The following is a 21,958-nucleotide window of genomic DNA, read 5'->3' on the forward strand; positions in this document are numbered from 1 at the left end:
ATTGCTGAGCCTTTGGCTTTGATTTTTATGTCATCATTGGCTACAGGAATAGTGCCAGAGGACTGGAGGATAGCAAATGTGGTCCCTTTGTTCAAGAAGGGGAGTAGAGACAACCCCGGCAACTATAGACCGGTGAGCCTCACGTCTGTTGTGGGTAAAGTCTTGGAGGGGATTATAAGAGACAAGATTTAAAATCATCTAGATAGGAATAATATGATTAGGTATAGTCAGTATGGCTTTGTGAAGGGTAGGTCATGCCTCACAAACCTTATCGAGTTCTTTGAAAAGGTGACTGAACAGGTAGACGAGGGTAGAGCAGTTGATGTGGTGTATATGGATTTCAGTGAAACGTTTGATAAGGTTCCCCATGGTAGGCTATTGCAGAAAATACGGAGGCTGGGGATTGAGGGTGATTTAGAGATGTAGATCAGTAATTGGCTAGCTGAAAGAAGACAGAGGGTGGTGGTTGATGGGAAATGTTCAGAATGGAGTTCAGTTACAAGTGGCGTACCACAAGGATCTGTTCTGGGGCCGTTGCTGTTTGTCATTTTTATAAATGACCTAGAGGAGGGCGCAGAAGGGTGGGCGAGTAAATTTGCAGACGACACTAAAGTCGGTGGTGTTGTCGACAGTGCGGAAGGATGTTTCAGGTTACAGAGGGACATAGATAAGCTGCAGAGCTGGGCTGAGAGGTGGCAAATGGAGTTTAATGTAGAGAAGTGTGAGGTGATTCACTTTGGAAGGAATAACATGAATGCGGAATATTTGACTAATGGTAAAATTCTTGGAAGTGTGGATGAGCAGAGGGATCTCGGTGTCCATGTACATAGATCCCTGAAAGTTGATAGGTTGATAGGGTTGTGAAGAAGGCCTATGGAGTTTTGGCCTTTATTGGTAGAGGGATTGAGTTCCGGAGTCATGAGGTCATGTTGCAGCTGTACAAAACTCTGGTACGGCCGCATTTGGAGTATTGCGTACAGTTCTAGTCACCTCATTATAGGAAGGATGTGGAAGCTTTGGAACGGGTGCAGAGGAGATTTACCAGGATGTTGCCTGGTATGGAGGGAAACTCTTATGAGGATAGGCTGATGGACTTGAGGTTGTTTTCGTTAGAGAGAAGAAGGTTAAGAGGAGACTTAATAGAGGCATACAAAATGATCAGAGTGATGGATAGGGTGGACAGGGAGAGCCTTCTCCCGCGGATGGAAATGGCTAGCACGAGGGGACATAGCCTTAAACTGAGGGGTAATAGATATAGGACAGAGGTCAGAGGTAGGTTCTTTACGCAAAGAGTGGTGAGGCCGTGGAATGCCCTACCTGCAATAGTAGTGAACTCGCCAACATTGATGGCATTTAAAAGTTTATTGGATAAGCATATGGATGATAATGGCATAGTGTAGGTTAGAGGGCTTTTGTTTTTTTGACTTCCCATGTCGGTGCAACTTCGTGGGCCGAAGGGCCTGTACTGCGCTGTATCGTTCTATGTTCTATGTTCTATGTTCTAAAAGAAGATGGTTCTAGTTGAAGAAGGCCAATCATTTCAGTCCCAGGACATCACTGCAAGAGTTCCTCAGAGAACTGTCCCTTGCACTATTGCTTTGGAGGACACACATTTAAGCTGAAAATTACAACTGAAACTCATGTCAGACTGAAATTTTAAAGAATCATTGCACAGCAAATCCTTCTGATGCAACCTTGTTGCATAATATCTGCTCATTATCAAAGCTGAGATTGATAGATTTTTGTTAAGCAAGTGTATTAAGAGCTATGAAACCAAGGTGGGTACACATAGTTAAGATACAAATAAGGCAGGATCTAATTGAATTGAGATGGCAGAACAGGCTCAAGGGGCTGAATGGCCTACCCCTAGTCCCAAGGTCAAATATTGTGTCGGTGATGTGCATGTTGAAAGAGATGGCAATGCTTTCTCAATAGTATCCATATAAGGTAACTGTGAACATTTTGCCGGGCATGTGTGCAGCACTCTGATGTGCACCATGTATTGCCTGTGTAGCAGGAAGGTCATTATTAATTAAGATGTGGAGATGCCGGCGTTGGACTGGGGTGATCACAGTACGAAGTCTTACAACACCAGGTTAAAGTCCAACAGGTTGGTTTCGATGTCACTAGCTTTCGGAGCGCTGCTCCTTCCTCAGGTGAATGAAGAGGTCTGTTCCAGAAACACATATATAGACAAATTCAAAGATGCCAAACAATGCTAGGAATGCGACCATTAGCAGGTGATTAAATCCTTACAGATCCAGAGATGGGGTAACCCCAGGTTAAAGAGGTGTGAATTGTATCAAGCCAGGGCAGTTGGTAGGATTTCGCAGGCCAGATGGTGGGGGATGAATGTAATGCGACATGAATCCTAGGTCCCGGTTGAGGCCGCACTCATGTGTGCGGAACTTGGCTATAAGTTTCTGCTCGGCGATTCTGCTTTGTCGCGGGTCCTGAAGGCCGCCTTGGAGAACGCTTACCCGGAGATCAGAGGCTGAATGCCCTTGACTGCTGAAGTGTTCCCCGTATGGATTTAATCACCTGCTAATGGTCGCATTCCTAGCATTGTTTGGCATCTTTGCATTTGTCTATATATGTGTTTCTGGAACAGACCTAATCATTCACCTGAGGAAGGAGCAGCGCTCCGAAAGCTAGTGACATCGAAACAAACCTGTTGGACTTTAACCTGGTGTTGTAAGACTTCGTACTGTGATTATTAATTAAGAGCACTTACTCAACATGCGCCCGTTTCTTGCTGCAAAACTCCAGAGTCAGCAGGACCATGCCTCGTGCCAATAAACACAGCACTCAACATCACCATGACAACTTGAAGCAGGCCCAGCCCCCTTAACTCCACACTGGGGTGGCGGGGGGGGGGGGGGTTTCACAATTTCAAAAAGCAAACGAGGTGAATCATTTTTGGCAGATCGTGGATGGAGTTGAGTGGATAGCTGGAAATGGCCGGCAACCATCAAATGGACTCGGACCGAGTTAAGTTGTTTGATGATTGAATGGCGGGTAGGGGGGGGTTGAGGGAAATGATAGCTGCAACAGAGAAAAGTCAAATGAACCCAGGTAAAGAATGAAAGGAAGGAAACCGATGAACGGAGAGAGAATAGATTGACAGATATTTGGACTAAAAATATCGGAGAGATTTTCACCCTTTAGCAATAAATGATTCACACTGTTATGTAAATAGTCTTCATGCCAAGATAATTATTCACATGCCACTAACCTGCAAGAGCCAATGCTAGCTTGAATTCTTCCTTTAACATCTGCAGAACATCACAAACTCCTTCTTCCCCCTATTGTCTCAAGAAAAAGTGTGATTTAAAAACATTGACATTATTTTACGGTGAGATATGCAGGCCCCAAAATGTATCTGCTTTTCTGGACGATTGTTACTGACCAGATGTTGAGGGTAGGAAGGGGAAAGGATTTGGGATCAAATCTGGTTCCACCGTGAACCCACTTTGTATCAGCCATGGTTCGGTCGGTGGCACTATCGTTCCTGAGTCAGGCGGTTATGGGTTCAAGTCCCACGCCAGAGATCTGAGCGCAAAAAACAAGACTGATACTTCAGCACAGTATTGAGGGAGTGCTGCAGTTTTGGGGGTAACATAGAAACATGGAAAATACAAGCAGGAGTAGGCTTTTCGACTCTTCGGGCCTGTTCCGCTATCCAACATGATCCTGGCTGATCCTCTCTCTCAATGCCATACTCCAGTGCTTTCCAGTCTCCCATGACACCTTTAGAGCTTAGAAATCTATTTTCTTCTTTAAAATATTCAGTGATTTGGCCACCACAGCCTCCTGTGGTTGAGAATTCCACAGGTTCGCCATCCTCAAATTGAAGAAATCTCTCCTCATAATTGACCTAAATGGCCCACCCCATATCCTGAGACCATGACCTTGTTCTAGATCTCCCCCAGCCAGAGGAAACAACACCCCTCCATCCAGTCTGTCCAGCCCTGTCAGAATCTTAATGAGATCCTCTCTCATTCTTCTAAACTCCAGTTAGTACAGGCCCAGTTGGTTCAATCTCATACGACAATCCTGCCATCCCACGAATCAGTCTGGTGAACCTTTGCTGCACTCCCTCTATGGCGCCTTTCAGATGAGATGTTACACCGAGCGCCCATCTCCCCTCAGATTCCTTGGTCATTTTTTTTCTACTTATCTTTCAATAAACATCACAAAAACCGTTTATCTGATCAGCATGCATTTATGGGAGCTTGCTGTGTACAAAATTGGCAGATTTTCCGATATTACAACAGTCACTATGCTTCAAAGGTAGTTCACTTTAGAGCAGTGAGGATATGAAACATGCTACATAAATTAAATTATTAAAGATTCCAACCGAAGCACACAGAGAAATCTAGTTCAATGAATTAACTACCAAATGGGTAATTTTTTCTGCGACAGAATTGTGTCCTTTATCCAGTTGGATCAGGCTGCTCCACCTTCTCTCAGCCACTCGATGCATCGGTGTCACTGCGAATTTCCAGGTTTCCTATAGGGCAAGGTGCCCAGGGAGCACTGAGAATAGCACAGGCCCCTACCCATGTTAAATGAACAGCTCTGCCTTCCAGAATTTAGGACAGGGAGAAGAGTGACAATAGTTGGGGAGTGGGGGTGAAAGCTCTCCAATTATCCAGCAACCTGATCAGGAATGTCCTACATTTCAACCACTCGCTCTTTACCTGATACGCCAACCCCCAGAGAACAGGTCTTCCCAAAAACACAGCCTTGGCGCCCAATGCAAGAGCTTTCAGCACATCAGTGCCTTTCCGCACTCCACCATCTAAGAAGACTTCAACCTTCCCTTCTACAGCTTCAGTGATCTCAGCAAGGGCATCAATCTGAGGGAAGACCAAGACAAGGATGAAATAGAATGTTTTGGGGGGCTGTACCTTTTGAGCTTATTATAGTAATCTGTGTTAGCTGTGGTATTCTCAGTTCTAATATGCCTTTAAGAGATATCAGTATGAGATCACTAGAAGTGGAAATGTGGCACGTGATCCTGCCTTGGTATCGCTTTTGCTTTGAGCAGAGCACAGACGCACAGCTCTGAAAGTTTTCAACCTGTACCTAGGCTTAATAAGCGAACCCACATGGTTATCCAATCCCTTGTGAGCGATTGTTGCCTTGTGTCATGTATAGTAAATAGGCCCATGATATATCAATGCAGTAACACAACATTCTCTTGTCTCTGAGTCACAGGTCATGAATTCAGTTCCCACTCCAGAGGTTTGAGCGCAGACGTCTAGGCAGACATTCTAGTGCGCTACCAAGAGGGTACAGCAGTTAGAGGTATGGTCTTTCAGATAAGAGGATAAACCAAGGCCCAATCTGCTCTCTCAGGTGGATATAAATTATCCCACAACATTATTTCAAAGAAGTGTGAGTGAGCTATTCCTGGATTTCAAGCCAATATTTATTCCTCAATCACAGCCCTTAAAAGGACAGTTTGAATTTGGACCTGAACTTGGCAATCAGAGTCGGATCGCCACACCACTTCTAACTTTTCACTTTGAAATATTTCCAATTCTTTCTCACCCAACCTCAGGCCGGGCAAGAACTGTACAGGGCAGTGTGCTTCTGGGGGCTTCTATTGAGGGCTTCAGAGTCGGATGCAAGGAGCCATGCACAATGTATAACACATCAATGGCCATAAATCAGAGAGCTTTGATGGTAGAGCCATATTCAAGCGAGGGAGAAGGAAGGTCTGTCATTTGAGGGATGGAGTTGGCCGGGCATTTGGTTGTGGGGGGCTGGTTGTCAAGCAATTGGTGGTGGGGTGAGGGAGGTGCTGGGCATTGGGTGTGGGGTCAGGCAGGCTGCCACTCGGAAATGGGGCCGAAAGTTGGGAACGGGGCGAGGAGGGTGGAGTCTCTTAAAAGTCCCATGGGGTTAGGGGTGGAGTCTCGTGGGGGTTTGTCAGGGGATGGAGGAGTCCAGTAGGATGGTGCCTGGTGGGGAAAGAATCCCGGGGGTACTGGGAGTCCTTTGAGGGGCATAGTCAGGGGGGGGGGGTAGCCAGGAATCCCAGGGGAGATGGGGTCTCGTCGGGGAGCCTGTCCTGTAGAGGGTAGTCCCATGGCGCGGCACGGGGGGGGCACCAGGGAGGGGGAAGAGGAGTCCTATGCGTGGGTAGATGAGGGTTGGGGGAGTCCCCTGGGGTTTCAGCTGGTTGTGGGGAGTCCCCTGCATGGGGCACTGTGTGGGTCTGTACAATAGTTACCCAAAAGCTGGAAGTGATTTTAATTCTTCTAACGTTACCTGGCTATCTACTGATATAGGACAAAAGGAATCATCAGAGGTTTGCGATTTAAATTGCAATATTTCATGGTTCCCAGTGCAGGGCAATCGTCCAAAAGAAGTTTGAACTTCTGGGCAATTGCCACACATCCTTACCTGGAAACCTTTGTAGGGTGGAGGGGCAGTGGGGGTTCCTCAATGCATCTTTGGGGTAGCCCCCAGTTACATTGCCCTGAATTCAAATATCATAACCCATTATCTGGTCATTACTGCACTGCTGATTGTGGGAGATAGCAGTATACACATTAGCTGCAGCGTTTCCCTCTCCGTTACCCTTCACCACTCTGAGGTGGATAAGATATTGGGGTGGGGAGAGGAGGGAAAGCACTGGGGCTGCTAGGGCAGAGTGGCTGGGAGACCTGATGCAGAAACTCCTTTTGAATCAGTTCCTTTATTATTAAAATCGGGTGAAGCATACAGGAGTGTAGTATTTATCAAATCATCCATAAGAGGGTCATTTAGGAGTCTGTTATCAGCAGGGAAGAAGCAGTTTCTGAATATGTTTGTGCGTGTTCTCAGCCCTTTGTATCGCCTGCCAGATGGAAGTTAGAAGAGAGAATAATCCAGGAAGGAAAGGATTTGATTATGCTGCCTGCTTTTCCAAGGCAGCGGGAGGTGTAGACAGAGTCAATGGATGGGAGGCGGGTTCATGTAATGGACTGGGCGGTGTTCACGACTCTCTGACGTTTCTTGCAGTCTTGGGCCGAGCAGTTGCCATACCAGGCTGTGATGCAGCCCGATAGGATGCTTTCTATGGTGCAACTGTAAAAGTTGATAAGAGTGTGGTAGTATGCATTAGGGGTCATGTGGGACTGTGCAGCCATGATATCATTGGCTGACAGATCCCGGGTCCTGGTTGGACGTTGACCTCTAGCTCCGCCCTGAAGGTGGAGTATAAGTACCTGGAGCCCTCCCCCACAGGCAGTCTACTACCGAACTGCGGGGGAAACAGTCACGCTTAATAAAGCCTCATCGACTTCACTCTATTTGTCTCTCGGAGTCTTTGTGCGCTACAATTTATTAAGCGTGCTTAAAAAGGACTATGGAGCTCAGGATCATCCCGGAATGCCTGAGGATCAGCCCCCACGCAGTGAACGCGGCAGCAGCTTTCAAGCATTGGCAGACTTGTTTCGAGGCCTACCTCAGAACGGCCACCGGCCGGGTCACAGAAGACCAAAAACTACAGGTCCTGCACTCGAGGTTAAGCACGGAGATTTTCTCTTTCATCGAAGACGCAGAGGATTTCCAGACGGCGTTCGCAGCACTGAAAAGTCTCTATGTCCGCCCAGTAAACCAGATCTACGCCCGCTATCAACTCGCAACGAGACGGCAAAGTCCCGGAGAATCGATAGATGAATTCTACGCCGCGCTACTAATTTTGGGACGAGCCTGCAGCTGCTCGTCGGTAAACGCAATTGAACACACGGACATGTTAATGCACGATGCTTTTGTGGCAGGTATGAACTCCTCCCAAATCCGCCAAAGACTTCTAGAAAAAGAGTCGCTATGACTCTCAGAGGCACGGGCCCTAGCAGCCTCCCTCGACGTGGTTGCGCGAAATACCCGCGCCTACGGCCCCGACCGCGCAGCAGCCCATTGGGCTCCATACGTACCCGTCGCAACAAACCCACCCCCCCCCCCCCCCGGACATCCCACAGGCTTGCGCAGTCCAAACGCCAAGTCGCACCGGGGGCGCCCGCTGCTATTTCTGCGGCCAGGCGAAACACCCCCGGCAGCGCTGCCCGGCCCGCGCAGCGATCTGCAAGAGCTGCGGGAAAAAGGGCCATTTTGCGGTTGTGTGCCGGTCCCGCGAGGTCACCGCTGTCCCGGGAGAACAGGGAGCCCTGCACGCCGCTTACGCTCCCCAACCCCCCCCCCCAGCGCCCCATGTACGACCCGCTGGCGCTTCCACTTTGGGTCCCGACCACCACTCTCCACGGAGAAGAGGGAGTTCTGCGCGTCTCTAACGCCCCCCAAACCCCCCCCCCCTGCGCCCCACGTATGACCCGCCGGCGCTACCACTTTGGGTCCCGACCACCGCTGTCCCCAGAGATGAGGGAGCCCCGCGCGTTCCTAACGCACCCCAACCCCCCCAGCGCCCCATGTGCGACCCGCAGACGCCGCCATTTTGGGTCCCGGCCACCACGAGGGGAGGAAGGGCGCCGCCATCTTGGACCACCCCAGACCTGTACGACGCATGGGGGCGGCCATTTTGTCCACCCCCGCCGCCATCTTGTGACCCCCCAGCCATGTGCGATGCATGGGGGCAGCCATTTTGTTCATCCCCGACGCCATCTTGGACGGCAACATTGGACCCCAGTGTCAACGGCTCCACGGGGTTCGAAGAAGACGCTCAACTACTACAACCACGTCTCGCTTCAATAACGCTGGACCAAGCTCGGCCCCGGACACTCCAGATGACGACGACAACGGTGCTGATAAACGGGCACGAGACACCATGCCTAGTCGACTCCGGGAGCAGGGAGAGCTTTATCCACCCCGACACGGTAAGACGCTGTTCTTTGACCACCCATCCCAGCGCACAAAAGATTTCCCGAGCTGCAGGATCCCACTCCGTACAGATCAAAGTTTTCTGCATAGTTACCCTTACGGTGCAGGGGAGGGAGTTCAAAAACTACAGGCTCCACGTCCTTCTCCAACTCTGCGCCCCCACATTACTGGGATTAGACTTCCAGTGCAATCTACAGAGCCTTACCTTCAAATTCGGCGGCCCAATACCCCCACTCACTATCTGCGGCCTCGCAACTCTCAAGGTGCAACCCCCGTCCTTGTTTGCGAACCTCACCCCGGATTGCAAACCCATCGCCACTAGGAGCAGACGGTACAGCGCCCAGGACCGGACCTTCATTCGGTCCGAAGTCCAGCGGCTACTAAAGGAAGGCATAATCCAGGCCAGCAATAGTCCCTGGAGAGCACAGGTGGTAGTAGTGAAGACAGGGGAGAAGCAAAGGATGGTCATAGACTATAGCCAGACCATCAACTGGTACACACAACTAGACGCGTACCCTCTCCCCCGCATATCCGACATGGTCAATCGGATTGCCCAATATAAAGTCTTCTCCACCGTGGACCTCAAGTCCGCCTACCATCAGCTCCCCATCCGCCCAAGTGACCGCAAGTACACAGCCTTCGAGGCAGACGGGCGATTATACCATTTCCTAAGGGTCCCATTTGGCGTCACAAACGGGGTCTCGGTCTTCCAACGAGAGATGGACCGAATGGTTGATCAACACGGGTTGCGAGCCACGTTCCCGTATCTCGACAATGTAACCATCTGCGGCCACAACCAGCAGGACCACGACGCCAACCTCCAAAAATCCCTCCAGACCGCTAAAGCCTTGAACCTCACGTACAACGAGGACAAGTGCGTTTTTAGCACCAACCGGCTAGCCATCCTGGGCTACGTAGTGCGCAATGGGATAATAGGCCCCGATCCCGAACGTATGCGCGCCCTCATGGAATTTCCCCTCCCGCACTGCTCAAAAGCCCTGAAACGCTACCTGGGGTTCTTTTCATACTACGCCCAGTGGGTCCCCCAGTACGCAGACAAGGCCCGCCCTCTAATACAGACCACGACCTTCCCTCTGTCGACAGAGGCTTGCCAGGCCTTCAGCCGCATCAAAGCGGATATCGCAAAGGCCACGATGCGCGCCATCGACGAGTCCCTCCCCTTCCAGGTCGAGAGCGACGCCTCCGACGTAGCTCTAGCGGCCACCCTTAACCAAACGGGCAGACCCGTGGCCTTTTTTTCCCGAACCCTCCACGCTTCAGAAATCCGCCACTCCTCAGTGGAAAAGGAAGCCCAAGCCATAGTGGAAGCTGTGCGACATTGGAGGCATTACCTGGCCGGCAGGAGATTCACTCTCCTCACCGACCAACGGTCGGTAGCCTTCATGTTCGATAATGCACAGTGGGGCAAAATCAAAAACGACAAGATCTTAAGGTGGAGGATCGAGCTCTCCACCTTCAACTACGAGATCTTGTATCGTCCCAGAAAGCTGAACGAGCCGTCCGATGCCCTATCCCGCGGCACATGTGCCAACGCACAAATCAACCGCCTCCAAACCCTCCACGAGGACCTCTGCCACCCGGGGGTCACTCGGTTTTTCCACTTTATCAAGTCCCGCAACCTCCCATACTCCTTAGAGGAGGTCCGTACAGTCACAAGGAACTGCCACAACTGCGCAGAGTGCAAACCGCATTTTTTCAGGCCGGATGGTGCGCACCTGATTAAGGCTTCCCGCCCCTTTGAACGCCTTAGTCTGGATTTCAAAGGACCCCTCCCCTCCACCGACCGCAACATATACTTCCTTAATGTGGTGGACGAGTACTCCCGCTTCCCATTCGCCATCCCCTGTTCTGACATGACTGCGGCCACAGTCATTAAAGCCCTGAACACCATATTCACACTGTTCGGTTGCCCCGCATACGTCCACAGCGACAGGGGGTCCTCTTTCATGAGTGACGAGCTGCGCCAGTTCCTGCTCAGCAATGGGATCGCCTCGAGCAGGACGACCAGCTACAACCCCCGGGGGAACGGGCAAGTAGAGAGGGAGAACGGCACGGTCTGGAAGACCGTCCTACTGGCCCTACGGTCCAGGGACCTCCCTGTTTCCCGGTGGCAGGAGGTCCTTCCGGACGCCCTCCACTCCATCCGGTCACTACTATGTACTAGCACTAATCAAACGCCTCATGAGCGCCTCCTTGTCTTCCCCAGGAAGTCCTCCTCTGGAACGTCGATGCCGACCTGGCTGGCGGCCCCAGGACCCATCTTGCTCCGAAAGCACGTGCGGGCGCACAAGTCGGACCCGTTGGTCGACAGGGTTCACCTCCTTCACGCGAACCCGCAGTACGCCTACGTGGAGTACCCCGACGGCCGACAGGACACGGTCTCTCTGCGAGATCTGGCGCCCGCCGGCAACACACCCCCCCCCCCCCGACACCAATCACCCAACCCCCCTCTTCCTGCCACCGCCGCACCCCGCGACCACCCCCTTCCCAGGAGGATCAGTCCTCCTCCCAGGCCCGACCAGGAATAAAGCCCAAGCTGAAACCGTAAGGCTCCCGGAGAAGACAACACCGGAACAAGCACCACCACCACCGGGGCCGAGGCGATCGACACGGACGCCCAGACCGCCCGACCGACTCGTGGCGTCGATCTAACAGTACAATGTGGACTTTTAACGAGAACTTTTTGTCTTTTTCTGACGATTACTGTAAATAGTTTGAAACAAAAAAAAAAACCTTGTACATACTGTTATAACATGTGAAAGTTTTCCCCCCAGGACCAGCCTTGTAAACCCTTACCACCATGCGAAGCATCACCCCGCCGGGTTCATTTTTAACAAGGGGTGAATGTGGTAGTATGCATTAGGGGTCATGTGGGACTGTGCAGCCATGATGTCATTGGCTGACAGATCCCGGGTCCTGGTTGGACGTTGACCTCTAGCTCCGCCCTGAAGGCGGAGTATAAGTACCTGGAGTCCTCCCCCGCAGGCAGTCTACTGCCGAACTGCGGGGGAAACAGTCACGTTTAATAAAGCCTCATCGACTTCACTCTATTCGTCTCTCGGAGTCTTTGTGCGCTACAAAGAGTCAATGTGGACATGTCAAATTTCCATAGTTTCCTGAGGAAGTATTGGCGCTGTTGTGCTTTCTTGGTCGTAACGTCGACGTGGGTGGTCCAGGACAGAGTTTTGGTGATGAATTTGAAGCTGTCAGCCATCTCCACCTCAGCACCATTGATGCAGACAGGGGTGTGCACAATATTTTGTTTCCTGAAGCGAATTACCAGCTCTTTAGTTTTGCTGGCATTGAGGCAGAGATTGTTGTCATTACACCACTCCACTGGGTTCTCTATCTCCCTCCTGTATTCTGACTTGTCGATGTTCGCGATCCGACCCACTACGATCGTGTCGTCAGCAAACTTGTCGATGGAATTGGAGCCAAATTTTACCATGCAGTCATGTGCGTATAGGGGTATAGGGAGTATAGTAGCCGGCTAAGTACGCAGTCCTGTGGGGTGCCGGTATTGAGGACTATCGTGGAGGAGGTGTTGTTGTTTACTCTCACTGACTGTGGTCTGTGGGTCAGAAAGTCGAGGATCCAGTTGCAGAGTGAGGAGCAAAGTCCTAGGTTTTGGAGCTTTGATATGAGCTTGGCTGGGACTATGGTGCTGAATATGGAGCTGTAGTCAATGAATAGGAGTCTGATGTAGGAGTCCTTGTTGTCGAGATGCTCCAGGGATGAGTGTAGGGCAAGGGAGATGGCTTCTGCTGTGTACTGATTGCGGTGGTATGCGAACTGCAGTAAATCTAGGCATTCTGGGAGTATGGTGTTGATGTGCCTCATGACCAACCTCTCGAAACACTTCATTACAATTGATGTCAGGGCCACCGGACAGTAGTCAGTGAGGCACGTTGCCTGGTTCTTCTATGGCACTGGTATGATGGTGGTCTTCTTGAAGCAGTTGAGGATCTTGGAACGGAGTAGGGAGAGGTTGTAGATGTCCGCGAACACATCTGCCAGCTGGTCCACACAGGCTCTGAGTGCACGACCAGGGATCCCACGTGGACCCATCGCCTTCCCAGGATTCACTTTCAGGAAGGCCGATCTGACTTCGGAAGCTGTGACGGTGGGTATGGGTCTGTCCGGGGCTGCTGGGACAGTCGACAGCGACTTAACGGTTTCCTGCTCGAACCGACCATAGAATGCATTGAGTTCATCGGGGAGGGGTGCACTGCTGCCGGAGATACTGCTCGGCTTCACTTTGTAGCCCATTATGTTGTTTAGGCCTTGCCACAACCGACGAGAGTCTGTAACATTAGTCTCTAACTCCAGCTTGGTCTGATATTGTTTCTTGGCATCCTGGATGACTTTGCGGAGGTCATACCTGGATTTCTTGTATAGGTCAGGATCGCCTGCCTTGAAAGCCTTAGACCTGGCCTTCAGTAGGGAGTCAATCTCCCGATTAAGCCATGGTTTCCGGTTGGGGAACGTACATACTACTTTCTTTGGCACGCAGTCGTCCACATTGACTAGAACCTGAACTGAACTAGCCATGTACTGTGGTAGGCATTGTCACATACGGGACGGATAATTTGATGGACCATTCTCAGGGCAGGCGCGACTTGAAAATCACGATCTTGGAATTCTGTAGCAAATTTTGACCCCCCCATCATCCAGCATCCACAAGGTACAAGTCAGGAGTGTGATGGGAACCTCTCCACTGTGTGGATGAGTGCAGTTCCAACAAACTCAAGACGCGCAACATCAAACAGGACAAAGTAGCTCACTTGGCAGGCACCCCATCCACCACCTTCAACATTCACTCCCTCCATCATCAGCACATGAGTGATAACAGTCCCCTCAATTTCACAGGACACCTCCCCCAGGACTACAACACACGAAGTATCCCTCAACAATGCCTTCGGACTTCTTCCACCTAGAAGGACAAAGTCAGCAGGCATTAGAGAATACCACCAGCTTTAAGTTTCCCTCAAGTTTCACCCCATCATGATTTGGAACTGGATCACTGTTCCTTCACTGCTGCTGGGTCAAAATCCTGGAACCCTCTTCCTAACACATTGTGGACGGACCTACACCACATGGACTGCCACAGTTCAAGAAGGCACCTTCTTAAGGATGGACAACAAATGCGGGCTTTACCACTGGTGTCCACGTCCCAAGGATAAATAAAAATAATTAGGTGACTGGTTTAGCACACTGGACTAAATCGCTGGCTTTTAAAGCAGACCAAGGCAGGCCAGTAGCACGGTTCAATTCCTGTACCAGCCTCCCCGAACAGGCGCCGGAATGTGGCGACTAGGGGCTTTTCACAGTAACTTAATTTGAAGCCTACTTGTGACATTAAGAAGGGGCTATTTAGCACAGGGCTAAATCGCTGGCTTTGAAAGCAGACCAAGGCAGGCCAGCAGCACGGTTCAATTCCCGTAACAGCCTCCCCGAACAGGCGCCGGAATGTGGTGACTAGGGGCTTTTCACAGTAACTTCATTGAAGCCTACTTGTGACAATAAGCGATTTTCATTTCATTTTCATTAACTATGGTGGTTGAGCTGCATTACAGAATAATTGTCTGAATGTCACTGAAAGTGGGGTGAGAGTCTTGCATGTCTCTTATGCACAGTATCCAAGTGTCATTCACACTGGCCCCCAATATTCACAGACACACAGAATGCTATCGTGCAGAAGAAGGCCATTGGGTCCATTGTGTCTGTACTGGCTCTGTAAATGAGCATTCTGACTTAGTATCATTTCTCCTGCCTTTTCCCCGCAACCCTGCACATTGTTTCTCTTCAAGTAATCATCCAATGCCCTCTTAAGTGTCTCGATTGAACCTGCCTGCACACCACTTCCAGGCAGTGCATTCCTGACCCCAACCACTCGCTCTTTGAACAAGCCTTTTTCTCACATCACACTTGCTTCTTTTGTGAATTACTTTAAATTTGTGCCCTCTGGTTTTTGATCCTTTTGTGAGCGGGAACAGTTTCTCTCTATCTACACTGTCCAGGTATTGATGTACTGCAAACATCTCAAATGCATTGCAGACCTCAGGTCTGGCATCTGGTGATGCATTCTGCCCGCTGTGGACATTATTGGTACCATTGTGTTAATGCCCAGAATCCTAAAGGGCCTAACATCAACTGATAGCCGCAACAAAATCTTCCATTACATGTCTGAATATAATAATATTGGCTGTCGGTTGGGGGTTAACTTACAGTTGCTGGTACACAATCCAATTGCCTCGCTCCATGATTGGACACAAGTATCCCAACAATTCCGTGCTTAACCGCTTCCCTGGCATCATCGGCTGAAATTACAAAGAACTGGCAGTTAGTAACAGTGGCTAAAATAGTTTCTAATGAAAATAAAATAACAGCATCTGTACAAACATTCAGGAGTGGCTGAATAAACTGGGAGAGTGTAAGTTTCTCCAAACACGTCAAATCCTGCAAGGGAGACGTGCATCTTTACACTTTCACAATCCCATGCTTTTATTAGCTTTCTGCTCCACATTCTGAAAGAGGTCCTCTTGACTATAGGTGGCATGGTTTTGTATCCAGGGTGTCAGTCAGGTTACCTTGTACTGTGATACCTCCATTTATCTTAATTAACAAACCCTTCCACTGAAGTGTTTTTGTATCGTTTTAAGTTATTAATACGATTACAGTAATAATGTGTATTTAATTTAATTACTTCACCATGTCAAATGAACATGATTGATTGCTGAATTTGTTAAAGAATAATAAAATTCCATACTAAGATGGATTATAAGACTTTCTCGGCAACACATGCTTTTTGCATCAATATCATGCTTCATTTTCATTCCAGGATAGTTTGTCCTTCAGTGTCTGAACTATTTTTGTACTGTCAGGATGGGGGCCGGTGGAGTTACCTGCCCAAGAGCAGCAGGTAGCCAATTAAGCTAACTGGCCATAGTTGGCCATTTTCAGAGACCAACTGGAGATTTTTAGTCAAAGCAGCAACACCCCCCTTACCCTGCCACCACCACCCCCCCCCCCCGCCCCATGGCCACCCCCCCCCCCCCCCACCCACCGGCCATCCCCACCCATCCCCCACCCCTCACGCCTCTCCCTCCAAAGGCCCAGTTGCTGAGTTTTTTTTCATTTAAAAGTTTTACAAGTTGCGAAGAGGCCACTTCAAGATGGAGGTGCTCTCTCGCTCGCTCTCTGACCTGAACTGCAGGCTTCATCTCCTTAAAATATGGAGGGCCTCTTATTGACTCTCTGAAGCTTGAGAGCCCACCTTCTGGCCACAAATTGGTTAATCAAGGGAAAATTAAGTGAATGCTTCCCACAAAGTCGGGATTCTGACCCTCATTGATCCCAACATTGGGATCCCAATTCCAATCCTGCCCTTGGTCACTTGTTTTAAAAGAAAATAAATTTAGAGTACCCAATTATTTTTTTTCCAATTAAAGGGCAATTTAGCATGGTCAATCCACCTATCCACATCTTTTTGGGTTGTGGGGTGAGACCCACGCAGCATGGGGAGAATGTGCAAACTCCACACGGACAGTAACCCGGGCAGGGATCGAACCCATGTCCTTAGCGCTGTGAGGCAGCAGTGCTAACCACTGCACCGCCGTGCCGCCCTCCTTGGTCACTTGTTGACTGTTACACTCAATTACCTACAAATAATAGACTGTATGTTTACTGGAGGGATTTCTATTAGATCCAGCAGCTTGTTGATCAAGAAGAGGAGGTGATTTTATGATTGCACGGCCATCATGGAGACCAGCGATCACTTACAGAGGCAGGTAAAACACCTTAGAAGATTTTCCAGCTCACCGAGTGACTGCTTTGGCAGGAGGCAAAGCTAATTGGGCTCAAGTGGAACTTGCTGCATGCGGCATCTTTTGTGCGGAACTAATACCTCACCTCATATTTTATTTATATAAAATATATAGCGATCTGCTCATTGCTAACTCTAAAAACTTCAAACTGGACAAAGAGATAAAATGGCTCAATCTCTGTTTGCCAGTGCCCCCCCCCCCCACCCCCCACCCCAACAAACCTGGCCGTGTCAGAGAAACTCACACATCATTAACCCTGAAGAGCCACAAATGGGCTGCACAAACCAAATTCAAAGAGAGCTATAGAAATGCCATCTGCATTTCAAAGTCCAGGCTGGCTAACAGGAGTCCGCTTGTCTTGGGGCCCCAGAAAAGAGATACCTGCCCTTTGTCAAAGGCAGTGTGGAGAGGTGGTCATCATGAGACATGGGCCTCTGGCTTGTGGAACCAGTAATATTGCCTTGCCGAACTGCTAAGTCACAGTTTGTCTTTGCATCATCTAACTAGCAACCTCATCAAACAAAGAGCTTTAGGCCAGGTTGGACATGTGGCCCCATCTATGCTGCTTCTGCTGGAATTCTATACCATAACCTATAGGACTGATTCAGTTCTGCATGTCTATCTCATTGTATGAAGTCAACACACCACTTAAAAAAGGAATTATCCAGCACTGGTTTTCAACCTGTAGACCTACGAAAAATAATATGTCATTGGACTTTGATTCTGGACATGAGAAACAACATTTATTTTCTCTGTGGTCCCTGTACTGTAAATATTTCCCTTATCTATCCCTTTCTTAATGTTTGAGTATGGAGGCAATGTTGCAACCTTCCTCCTGTGTTTTGAGAATGTTCAAATAAACTAACCCTTTGAGTTTATCCTATTGTGAGGTCTGCTGTGGGGTTATTTATTGAAAATTGGATTGCACCAAAACTGAGGGGTTGGAGAAATTTGCTACTGTATCTAAGGAGAAATATAGACTAAACACCTTTCTGTTTATAGTGGCTGGTGAGAGGAGAAATTAGTGCTGTTTGAATTAACCCCCCTCTTGTTCGTAACACGTTGGGAAAGCGACTTACCTCTCAGGATGCCTTTGAGAACAATGGGTAGCTTTGTCAGCTGCCTCAACCAGTCAATATCATCCCATTTTATCGAGGAGTCGATAGCATCAGCTGTGTAGACGGCCAGTCCACTATCGTCCCCATAATCCTTTTTGGAAAATGCCAGATCGAGTGTCTCAAAGTTTGCCATCCTGAAAACAAATAGTTCACATAAGGAAGCTTGGCTTCATCCTGTGATAATCACGCAAATATGTTGCTAGAGAGAGAGGCAGGGATAGGAATACAATCATTTGGACCAATGTTACCATTTTCTTACTTAAGATGATCTGTCTTGTTAATCTCAATTCCCTAACATTTCTCACCAACTCTTAACAGCCTTTTAAAAAATAAATTCATGGGGATGTGGGCTTCACTGGCTAGGCAAGCATTTATTACCCATGCCTAATTGCCCTTGAGAATTTGTTGACGAGCTGTCTTCTTGACCTGCTATAGTCCACGTGATATCAAGAAGCTGTTGAAGACACTGGATACGGTAATGGTTATAGGTTCTGACAATATTCTGGCAATAGTCTTGAAGACTTGTGTTCCAGTACTTGCCGCACCCTAGCCAAGCTATTCCAGTACAGCTATAACACTGGCATCTACAAGGCAATGTAAAAAATCATCCAGGTATGTCCTGTACACAAGAACCAGGACAAATCTAACCCAACCAATTACCACCCTATCAGTCTACTCTCCATCATCAGTAAAGTGATGGAAGGGGTCATCAACAGTGCTATCAAGTGGCACTTAAGCAGCAATAACCTGCTCACGGGCGCTCAGTTTGGGATCTGCCAGGGTCATTCAGCACCTGACCGCATTACAGCCTTGGTTCAAGCATCAGTATAAGAGTTGAAGTTCAGAGATGAGTTGAGAGTGACTGCCCTTGACATCAAGGCAGCACTTGACCGATTATAGCATCAAGGAGCCCGAGCTAAACTGGTGTCAATGGGAATCAGGGGGAAAACTCTCCGCTGGTTGGAGTCATACCTGGCACAAAGGAAGACGGTTGTGGTGGTTGAGGTTCAATCATCGCAGCTCCAAGATATCACTGCAGGAGTTCCTCAGAATAGTGTCCTAGGCCCAACCATTTTCAGCAGCTTCATCGATTACCTCCCTTCCATTAGAAGGTCAGAAGTGGGGATGTTCGCTGATGATTGCACTATGTTCAGCACCATTTGGGACTCCTCAGATAATAAAGTAGTCCATGTGCAAATGCAGCAAGACTTGGATAATATCCAGTTTGGCTGACAAGTGTCAAGTGACATTTGTGCCACACAAGTGCAAGGCAATGCCCATCTCCAGTAAGAGACGATTTAACCATTGCTCCCTTAAATTCAATGACATTACCTTTGCTGAATCCCCTACAATCAACATCCATTGACCAGAAAGAGAATGGGAATAGCCATATAAATATTATGACTACCAGAGCAAGTCAAAGGCTAGGAATCCAGCAGCAAGTAACTCACCTCTTCACCGTACCCCCCCACCCCCCAAAATAAAAAGCCTATCCACCATCAAAAGGCATAGGTTAGGAGTGTGTGTGCTGGGATACTCTCCACTTACTTGGATGAGAACAGCTCCAACACTCAAGAAGATTGACACCATCCAGGACAAAACAGCCCGTTTGATTGGCAGCCTTTCCACAAACATTCACTCCCTCCACCACCACCTGGAAGTTCCCCTCCGAGTCACTCATCATTCTAACTTGGAAAGATGTCACCGTTCTTTCACTGTCTCTGGCTCAAGATCCTGAAATTCCCGCCCTCCCTAACAGGACTGTGATTGTACCTACACATCAGGGACTGCAGCAGTTCAAGAAGGCAACTCACCACCACCTTCTGAAGGGCAACTAGGGATGGGCAATGAATGCTGGCCTAGTCAGTGATGTCCGCATCCCGTAAATGTATTAAAAAAATGTGCATATGTTAGCCTCAAGTGGACAAAATGCATAATGTAATTTTTATGTACTACAAACCGCACAAATGATGCTCTGTTCCCACATGCAGCATCCATGAAGAGGCAAGATGACCTTATGTTGGCCCATTTATTGCCGGTGGTTAGTCCACTTCCCAAGGTAAGATGTAGCAGTTGACCCCCAAAACATTAATGACTTACTAACTGGCATGTCAAATGCTTTGTTAGACGCAGCATATTTTACCCCATACTTCTACACTGCAACAAAGGAAGTCATGTCCCAGAGTTTCAGGAAGAAGGAAGGGTCCAGGATGTAAGAACAAAAGCAGCAACACAGCCCAGCAATCCAAGCGGCTCTATCTCAATATTTAGTGATCTCAACATTCCGTTTCAAATTCTTGCCCACAGCCAAGTTTCGAAAAAGCAAGAGAAGGATTGACCCACACAGAACTTTATAATTCTCCTGTAATAACCTGAGCGAGTTACTCCTGCTGAAGAAAAACCCGAAGCACCAGCTTTCATCTTCAAACAGATTGTATTACCTGAGGTGAGGGGGCAGTTTGAACTTGTTCCGCACATCTGCTAAGCGTTTCCCCAGGTACGGTGTGTCCACGGTTAAAAAGATTCCTCGGTAGCCAGCTGCCTCCGCTCTTCTCACTAGGGATTTGGTGACCTCCCGATCCTTGTAGATGTACAACTGCAGCCAGCGAATTGCATTGGGTGCAGCCTCGGCTACTTGCTCAATGCTGGAGGTAGCCCAGGTGCTGAGCATCATTCCTGTGCCTTGAGACCTGCAAGCTGTACAGCCAGGTGTAGGTGTTTTAAAAAGAAGTGTTAGCTACGGATTGGAAAAGCATAATTGTTGAGCAAATATTTGAAGCACGGTGATTCTAAAAGAAAACAATACACCCAAAATATATCATCACTCTCTGTTGAGGTCTTACATGAAATATATGGCATTTTTGTGTACTCTACTTTCAGAAGAGCGGTCACTCATTTGGGCCAGAATTTTCTGGTCCCATTCAAATAGGAATTGTCATGGGCGGGGTAGAAAGCTTGATGGGCGAGAGAAAGGTCCTTCGCCTTCGAGTGGGAATTTCTGGTCCTGCAGTGGGCAGAACTAGGGGTGGCATTGTAAAGTGGAATAAGTTAAATTTACCTCCTGAGGGATTAATTGAGGCTTTGTGGCACCTTGGATAGTGTCCCTGCCTTTTAGTCAAAAACTCTGGATTCAAATAGGGGAGACGGTGGCATTGACACTAGACTAGCAAGAGATCCAGGATAATGTTCTAGGGACCAGGGTTCAAATCCCACAATGGCAGATAGTGAAATTTGAATTCAATAAAAATCTGGAATTAAAAGCCTAATAATAACCATAAAATCATTGTCAATCGTTGTAAAAACCCACCTGGTTTTTGGGAAGGACATTTGCCATCCTCATCTGGTCTACATTTAAGTCCAGGTCAACAGCAATGATAGTTCACTCTTAACTGCCGTCTGAAATGGCCTCGCAAGTCACTCAGTTCAGGGACAATTAGGGATGGGCAATAAATGCTGGTGATGCCCATACCTATTGTAGCCACCTAAATTGGCCAACTCCCGATTTAAAATGGCAAACAGCAAAGGCTGATGGGAAAGTCAGCCAACAAGACAGAAACCGGCAGGTGCAGGTTTGCTGTGTATTAAAACTCTGCAAAAGGTCAGACAACATCGATACCAGAGACCATCACCATAACAATGTAGCAGCCATCTGCATACTGATGAGCAATCCCCGGGAACAATAAGTAACATTTGGGACACACAAAGCAAAACCAGACTCCCGGCGCCAGCAGGAGCCAACACAAAGGAGGTGAATGAGCACCTCAAGACCGCCCATCGATCAGGGAACCGCTCCAGTATTGGAGAAATCGAACCAAGCGATTGGGACAAAGTTCAATCACTTGGGACCAGGTACAGGGTCCGCCCCGAAAGGCGGGAAGCCCCTTGGGACTATAAGAGTTAAGCCCCCAAGTTCAACATGCTCTCTTCACCTCTTTGTCCTGCCCGGGTCACCCAGCAACACGAACCAACATTGACCGTGACCGGTGCAGTGACCGCCGAACGAAGTAAGTCTTAATTCAATGCTCGCTACGAGATAGGCGCTCCTAGCTACCAATCCGTACCAACTTCGAACCCCGCAGACTCAGAACCCGAACAAAAGGCCATTTGTTCCCCTGACCTGGTGGGCCAGTCCAAAGTTAAGTATAGGTCTGTTAGTTGTAG

General features: G+C 48.8%; 1 protein-coding gene across 3 annotated transcripts in view; it reads right to left on the reverse strand.

The window, feature by feature from the left end:
- Positions 1–21,958, reverse strand: part of hao1 (hydroxyacid oxidase (glycolate oxidase) 1) — a 73,723-nt gene that overhangs the window by 8,767 nt on the left and 42,998 nt on the right. The window contains exons 3-7 of one of the 3 annotated variants that reach the window (XM_072506063.1): positions 20,239–20,494; positions 17,759–17,931; positions 15,082–15,173; positions 4,704–4,862; positions 3,236–3,305 (exon numbers count right to left, since the gene is read on the reverse strand). In XM_072506063.1, the coding sequence (XP_072362164.1) occupies positions 3,236–3,305; positions 4,704–4,862; positions 15,082–15,173; positions 17,759–17,931; positions 20,239–20,494 (750 nt within the window). Of the gene's footprint in view, positions 1–3,230; positions 3,306–4,703; positions 4,863–15,081; positions 15,174–17,758; positions 17,932–20,238; positions 20,495–21,958 lie in introns of those variants that run through there. The other 2 variants (XM_072506070.1, XM_072506072.1) reach the window with 2 other exon arrangements.

This window comes from Scyliorhinus torazame, chromosome 1 (genome assembly GCF_047496885.1).
Source record: "Scyliorhinus torazame isolate Kashiwa2021f chromosome 1, sScyTor2.1, whole genome shotgun sequence".
Lineage (NCBI taxonomy): Eukaryota > Metazoa > Chordata > Chondrichthyes > Carcharhiniformes > Scyliorhinidae > Scyliorhinus > Scyliorhinus torazame.